Raw genomic sequence first — 8,213 nt, 5'->3', positions numbered from 1 at the left:
ACAAGAATTCTTGGCACACAAAAGGCATTTACTTAATATTTGTCAAATCCATCATTAATATAGTGAATTGATTTGAAGACCTCTATTATAATGGGGAAGTCTGTTTTACTCCAGAAGACACAGCCAATGTTGTTAGTTGGAATTTACAAAGGTAGACTTCAGCTCACCTCAGAAAGAATATTCTAATAACTGGGCCATCGTCCAAGCTGCTTCATGAGGGAATAAACTCCTTGAATCTGGATGTATTCCAACAAAAATCTGGATTATCATATGTTACAGATGCCAGAAAAGATATTTTAAAATTAGGTGGGAAATTGGATTCATAGATAGCGGTCAGGTTTTTCTTGTGGAATTACTTTTACTTCTTCATATCTAAAGAACTCTAATTTCTTGTTTCTAGAATTCTTCTTTAAGCATTTTGTTAACTTACTAGTTTTAAGAACACGGGAAAAGATTCCCCTAGTTTATGGCCCTGCGTGGGCATTTTACAGAGGATCCACAGAGCCATCTTTGTTTTCTGTGGATCAGCTCTATTTCTCTTTAGCGTGGTAATACACCATACCGGAAGCTTTCAATGCTAGCCAGCAAGGTACTCCACACAGAGGAATATTTATTTCTTTTTAATTTACAAATATGGCTCCAAGTCTTCAAATCTAATTTTCAACCTGGAATCTTGCCACAGGTGTGTAAAATATAGTCACTAACTTAATGCAATTGGCTTTTTATTTCATGTAGCAACACTGTCACAGGGATGAAAGTATATCCAAACAAATGATGCCTCAACATCAAAGCAGTTGTTTAGGAAATTAGTGATTGGCAAATGCAAAGATTTCCTCTACATTTTCCTTCATATGAAACTACACATGAAAATTAATCCCATTACCATAGCTAAATCTAGCTTTTGGCCAAAATAATTGTGCCAATTGAGAATTTCTTTTTGTCTTCAAGTAATGGATTACATCACTAAAGTGCCTTAGCATTATTCCCCATAGCAAGAAGCCCGGAAGGTGATCTACTGAAGACTGAGCAGTTAGTTCCAAACATATGTCCTCATTCAAATAACGACATCCTCTTCTACCTCATTGATCAGAACTGAGTCACACAATCCTCTTCATTAAGCAAGAGTGGAAAAACAAGTTTCTGCACCTTAACTTCTCTCATGGACAAAAGTTAAGTCTATCCTTATGAGATACAGATTCCTGAAACTAACCTTTACAAAGTATTCTGCAAAGCCCCTTCCCATGCCTTTTTCTTCTAATTCTCAGCAACACACCCAGTGATGTAGAAAGTGGTGGTGGTAGTGGTGGGAACGGATCCTAACTGGGTAGCTACTAGTGTGGACCAGCCCTGTCTACAGACAAAGAGACTGAGAGTCTCCCTAGGAAACCTAAGGTTGCATGGCTGGAAAGCTGCAGTGTTCTAGCATGGGACAGATGGTTAGGGTGATCGTAAAGTTCGGTTAACACTGAGTGCTTACCATGTGCCAAGCATTGTGCTGTGTTCCTTTTCAAGGGGTGTCCAGCCTTTTGGCGTCTCTGGGCCACAGTGGAAGAAGAGTTGTCTTGGGCCACACGTTAAATACACAAACACTAATGAAAACTGATGAGCAAAAAGAAAGGTTTTAAGTAAACGTACGATTTTGTGTTGGGCTGCATTCATAGCCATCCTGGGCTGCATGCCAGGGTGCAGGTTGGACACCCCTGTTGGGTGGGCGATGAGGACATTTCATTCTCAACCCTGAGAGGGAAGTAGTACCATCTGTGTATTTTCTAGGTAAGGAAACTGTGGCTCAGGGCACACGCTCAGTAAGTGCAGGTGTGCAATTAGAGCTCCAGGGCTGTCTCCTGGCTGCCCATTTCTTACACTCTACTGTTATCCTATTCAAACTCATATTCCACACAGGACATTGCCTCTGAGCTCTGCTTCTGGTGAGGTAACCCTCCTCATCTGTAACATGGGATAATTCAACGTGTTTTTTTAGAGTTACCATAAGGAGTGAGCACGATCATCCAAGTCAAATAATTAACAATGAGACAGACATGGTAGGCAAGAATTACTATTGTGGATTTTATCTCACCTTATTAAAATTTTTAGTTTTGTCTTTGACCTACCCTACTGGATAGTAGTTCTCAAAATTTTGGGCTCAGGTCCTCTCTACATTCTTAAGAATTACTATAGCCCCAGAGAACCTTTGTTTATTTACGTTATAGCCATCACTACTGCCTGGATAGTAATACGAAGAAATGTTTGAAACAGAATAAGCACAGGCTCCCTTAGCTGCTGCCAGAGTGAGGTCATCCACCTCATGCATCCTCCGGAAAACTTCTCTATACGTGTGAGAGAATGAACGTGAAAAAGGCAAAAAAAAAAAAAAAGGTGTAATATTATGAAAATAGTTTTCCCTTTATCGAGCCCCAGGGTTCCTCGGACCACGCTTTGGCAACTCCTGCTCAAGGGTACACGCTTGATGAATGAAACATCAAATTCTGTTGTTCCAGCTCCAGGGCCCCGCCCCCGCGTGCTGCCCCTGGCAACCCGCTGGCCCGGCGCCGAGACAGGCCCCGCCCCACCGCCTTTCCTAACACGCCTGGCTTCCATGGCAACCAAAGCGCCAGCCTAGGCATCATCTCCCCCCATCCCAACGCGGGCCACACCATTCGCACAGGGGTAGTCTTGGGGAAGATGGATACAAGAAAATTTGATAGCATGCTTAAGCACCTCCTAGACGTCCATTTTTCTACCTCGTGTGAGAGATACACTTTTTCTTTACCCCTCTCCTACTGTCCTGGCGAGGGTAGCCACGTGCCTCGTCTGCTCGCCGCGACCGTCTCCCCCGCCTCAGGTCCGCGAATGGGGCGGCTCGCCGGGGAGGCTCGCGGGTGGGCGCGGGTTGGAGCAGACGTGGGCGTGCGCGTCCTACGTAGCGCGAAGGGGGCGGGCCGCGTGGAGAGTGGAGGGAGGGTGGGCAACATGGCGCCCGGCGAGTGATCGGCCCGGATTTGTCCAGCGCTCGCTGCGGCACCGGGGAGAGGGGTTCTACCCCCGACTGCCGCCCTTCTTTCTCTCCCCGCCCCCAGAGCTCTCTCCTTCCCTTCCTCCCTCTACCTTGGCGGGCGGGGGGAGGCAGACTTGGTTCCCGGCTCACCATGTCGGACTCTGAGGAGGAGAGCCAGGACAGGCAACTGAAAATCGTCGTGCTGGGGGACGGCACCTCCGGGAAGGTCAGTCCTCGAGCGGGCTCGCCGTCCACGCCTGCAGCGATCCCGGCGCGGCCTCGGCGGCCCCGGCGCCCCCAGCCTCCTCCCTGAGTCCCGGGGCCTCTGGGCCCCAGCCTTCCTGCTCGTAGCCTGGGGCTGGACACGAAACAGGCACTTGGTCAAGGCCGGCGAGACCTGTCTACCCCCACTTAAATTAAAAACAAAAAAGAAAGAAAAAAGTCACTTCCCAGCTCCCCGACTGCATCGCGATTTCCTGCTTGTGCTCCGAGCCAGGGGCCAGCAGCGCCTCCCCGGGAAGCCTTCCAGCTTCTCTCATCTGATGACTGGCAAGGGTCTGGCAAGGCTTCCCCTGTCTTTTCACTGTAGGCTCCCGACTCCCCCCCGTCCCGCAACCCCCCCCCCCATTACCGTTTCTGATGCCTCCACATCCCTGGGAGCTCCCACGAGCTTGGCTGTGGAATCAGATCCCCTGGGTGAGAATTGACTTAACCGGTCGGGTCACTGGAGGGCACGCTGCTAACCTGTTCGTGCTCCCTCTGTAAGGGGGGTGGGGCTAGGGGGTCGCCTCCAAGCGTGAAGCGTGCAAAGACACAGTGTGAAAATCCACCAAAGGGACGTGGGTGCACTCAATGAACGGTAGCGGCTGTTTTCTGGGCATCCATACCTGCGCATCTCTGTGCCCCAGCCCAGCACCTGTCAGTACATTCATTCCACAAATACCTGCTGGGCTCCTCGTACGGGCTGGGTGCTGCGGGTAGAGAGCTGTTAGCAGGGCAGAGGGGGTCCTCGCCTGGAAGTCCAGTTTTCGGGGTGGGGGGTCGGTGGAATGAATGGGACTGCGTGCGTGCATGCGTGCGTGCGTGGGAATAGCAGGCAGCCAGCCCCCACACGTCCGAGGCGGGGGTGTTTAGCACAGGGTTGCGGAGTAAACATTGCCCGGTACTTGCTCTTCCGAGAGCTCGGTCCGTAGGATCTCTAAGGGGTCTGTGACCCAACCCCCAAATAAAGCGAAGGCCCTCTGCCGGGGTGCCTTCACACCTGTCGCTTCTGCCAAAGGCGCCAGCACTGTTCCTGGGATTACTGCTGAAGTCTCTGTCTCCTTTCTTCCCTCCCTTTTCCCAGCCGAAGCCTTCAGGTTATTGCTACCAGTTAGTTGCCCGTTTTCCGCCTCCCAGTTCCTTGTTCCCGGCGTGGTTGGGACCCTGGTTTCCCTGGTGACGAATGCTCTTGGCCTCTTCCCACATCTCTGGGATTTGGCACAGCACGGCTGCCCCTTCTCTTTGGTTCTGGAATTTGGCTTTCGGGGGTGTCTGGGAAACAGGTCCTTCATGTGCAAAATTTGGGGAATTCTGTTAATTTCTTTCTTTCTTGTTCTGTATTTTGTTATTGATTTTTATTGCTGAGGAAAAACAATTTACCTAATATGCTCTGATTACCTGCAAGTATTTTGGGGAAGAGAAGAACTTGGGATCATTTTCTTTATAAGTTATTAATTATATTAATTTTTGTACACTTAAAACAACTTTTTGAATGGATGAATTGTTTTAAACCAATCCACATTGTTTCTACCACCCTTATTCAATAAAAATTTAAGTTACATTTTGTATTCTTATCTATCATATTTTCTTCTGAGTGCCTAGTAATTTTTTTATTTCCTAAATTTTTTACAGTCAAATCATAGCAATTTATTTCCTGTATAAAATTGTAATGACAACTTATAACACTGATACACTTGTAAAAAGACAAAATTGCCCGTTATTTTACGTTCTGTCATAATTCTTTAAACTTTTATTTTTCCCAGTATCTGTTACCATACATGTATTACTCAGTTGAAATTGGTTCATAATTCTGTATCTAGATTTTTCTTTTAGCTTGTCATACACGTGTTTTTCTTGTTAATTTAGTGTGAATAATTATGATTTTTCTTCTCTGTCTGAAATTCAGCATAGGGCAAACCATATTTTTCCCCCTTCTGTACTGTTGAAGAACTGTCATTCTACTTCAGAGGATAAGTGATATTCTTTATGGTGTTTCGACTTAGTTTTCATCATTTTGATTTTAAAACTGCAAAGACTTTTTCTTCCAGAAATTTTCAGATACAAGCATCAGAAACCCAAGCTTTTGTCTTTACGCACGCGTCAGACTTTTGTCTCCACACCCCATTTAGTTCTCAAATTATTGGCAGCTGCCCACATTGCCATTCTGATTCGTTTACTGTCCTGTTCTTTTATGGATTCAGCCTCTCTCTCATTCTAATTTGTATTCTGCTTTAACTCCTGGCCACTTTTTGTAGCAATAGTTTGTCTTGCTTGCTCTAGCTCAGAGAATTTTGATACATACTGGCAGAAGCAGTAAATTATTGAGATGACCACCAACAGTTTCTCCGAGAGAAATTCAGCTCCTCCCCTTAGTAACACATGTTCCCACTTCTTTCCTGTTTTGATTCATACTTTTGATTTTATTACATATTTTAAAAGTTTTTTTAAGGCAAAATGTTTTTTATGATGTCTTTTCAGTACTAGTAAGTGTAGTATGGTTAGAAATTGTTAACCAAAAGTTTACCACCCCCCACATACACTGAATCAGATAAAATGTTTCAGATATGGTAGATGGTGGTTCACTTGATAATTGTTTAAGAAGGATATTTATATAATGATGTGTGACAAGTTATTGGATATGGAAAATAGCACAAATACCACATAATTGAAGAGGAAGTGCCTCCTGATTTGGTTGATACTGTTTAATTTTTACAGTAATTATAGAAAGGTGTCCAGAGATGACCTAAGAATCCATTTTAATATTTTGTGTTCCCAGTGATCTACCCTTTTGACAGATTACGCTTCATTTCATTTGAAACCCTCGCTTTATGTTTGCCTCAAAAGTTTCCAAGAAGAGAACCATAGAATTTTTCTGAATTAATATAAAAATACTGAACTTTGAGATCTTAAAAGTGAAAAATTACCTTAAATAACATTATGCTGATGTTACATATGCCCTGAGTTTTTCTTTGACTTAAAATACTGTTTCAGTCACCCATGTATTAAACATTCTGAAACATCTAAGGTAGCGTTGATGATAGTTATTTTTCTCTAGAACTCGAAGCCTCTTCACAAATGATTTTGTGCTCTGAGTTAAACAAGCTAAACGGCATAGATAAGGCTGAATGAAAAAAAGGATTTAAAAAGGAATATTTACCTTTTTTATTGTGATTTCTCAGCTTTTATAGCATGGTTATATGCTTTACAGAAGCCAAATAAATTTTCATTTTGGTGTAGCGGGTTTATTTCTCATTGTCTACCAGAACATCTTTCTTGTAGTGCTCAATACATATTTGACCCATGGTCTTAGAAATTTATTAAAATACTGAATCTTTAACTATTATAAAAGAATTGAAATTGGGGCAAGTTGCCATTTGTGTGAAAAATTAAGGAATTTTAAGTCTTTTTTGCTTAAAGGAATTAAAATTTGGTCCTTTTCTTTTGCACTGCTGTACTTATTTCAAAATTAATTATAATAAACTGTAGGGAATTTTACCTTAAGTATTTTAGGAGTTGACATCTAATTTTAACTTTTAAAATAAAAGTACTGTTTTTCCTTAACTTTGGTAGTCTGTCTTGAGGAGCATAAAAGCTTCATGAGGCCACCTTTCTCTTTTATTTGGGAAAGTTTACAAGTAGTGAGTTTAAAATGTTTAAGAAGCTTGTAAGTTGACTTACTTCATTTGTTACCAGAATGATTAATTACTCTTTTGCTTTAATAAGAAATGGTTCTCTAAAAGAAAGCCCTCAAGTTTTGAATACAGTTTTGAGGTTTTTTTAAAAATTTAATTGTTGTTCAAGTACAGTTTTCTGCCTTTTACCCCCATCCCAACCCCCCCCCCAGCCCTCCCCACCTCCCTCCCGTTTCTACCCCCCCCTTGTTATTGTCCATGTGTCCTTTATACTTGTTCCTGCAAACCCTCCCCCTTTTCCCTTGAAATTCCCTCCCCTCTCCCCTCTGGTCACTGTCAGCCTGTTCTCAATTTCAGTGTCTTTGGTTATATTTTGCATGTTTGTTTGTTTTGTTGATTAGGTTCCTGTTAAGGGTGAGATCATATGGTATTTGTCATGTTTCTTTTGGCATTTGAGTTGTTTTTTTAATGAAAGTGCAGGTACTGTATCTATCTATTCTGGTTATAATATTCCTATGACTTTTAAGCTTTATAGTTAGTTCATGGGTAGAAAATAATTTATTTTTGCCTGTTTAATATTAATCTTAAAAATACCAACTCTTTTTAAAAGCTATGTATTATCAGTCATTCTATAGAATTACTTTCATTTAACAGCTTTAATAAAGAGAAAAATTGGATATATAATGATCCTTTTCTTGTGGTTTGGTGAGAAGAAAAGAAATTCTATAAACAAGCTTTCTCTTCCTTAATCGTTTCTTATTATTGGCTGAGGGCACAAACTGCTTAAAATATTTAATCTCAGAAATGAAATTTACAGTTCTCTGAAATTTGAATTAAACTGATTATATATATGGATATGATTCAGATCTTTTATCAGGATGCTTTTGTTTCAAATGATAAATTTCAAATTCTAATGTCCAGCTAGGTGAAGGAGCTTGGCAGTCAGGGGATTTAAGGAGATCTAACTGATTAGTCTGTTGTCCCCCTGATTGCTGTTGGCAAGTGATGTTTACCTGGTAGAGCATGAAGTCCCTCCTCCCCTGGTAACTGATTAGAGCTGCTTAAAGCTGTTTGTTGGATTAATGGGAGTGTGAACATTAAGATTACTTAATAAGATTTAGGTGTGATACTGTATTTCTAAGACAAAGTCATTAATTTTGATACTATGTGCATTAATTTTTTTAGACCTCCTTAGCTACCTGTTTTGCTCAAGAAACTTTTGGGAAACAGTACAAACAAACTGTAGGACTGGACTTCTTTTTGAGAAGGATAACATTGCCAGGTAAGAGACTGAAAGTACAACGAAGAAAATTGGGCATGTTTTA

The 8,213-nt window shown here is 42.3% G+C and overlaps 1 protein-coding gene across 3 annotated transcripts in view; it reads left to right on the top strand.

Annotated features, from left to right (window-relative positions):
* Positions 1–2,961: 2,961 nt before the first annotated feature.
* Positions 2,962–8,213, top strand: part of RAB28 (RAB28, member RAS oncogene family) — an 82,323-nt gene continuing 77,071 nt past the window's right edge. For all 3 annotated transcript variants that reach the window (XM_045834669.1, XM_045834670.1, XM_045834671.1), the window contains exons 1-2: positions 2,962–3,221; positions 8,074–8,170. In XM_045834669.1, coding sequence (XP_045690625.1) covers positions 3,147–3,221; positions 8,074–8,170 — 172 coding nt within the window. In that variant the 5' untranslated portion in view covers positions 2,962–3,146. The remainder of the gene's footprint in view (positions 3,222–8,073; positions 8,171–8,213) is intronic.

This window comes from Phyllostomus hastatus, unplaced genomic scaffold (assembly GCF_019186645.2).
Source record: "Phyllostomus hastatus isolate PE091 unplaced genomic scaffold, TTU_PhHast_1.1 phas_contig_196, whole genome shotgun sequence".
Classification (NCBI taxonomy): domain Eukaryota; kingdom Metazoa; phylum Chordata; class Mammalia; order Chiroptera; family Phyllostomidae; genus Phyllostomus; species Phyllostomus hastatus.
This window is presented reverse-complemented; position numbering and strand designations above follow the sequence as displayed.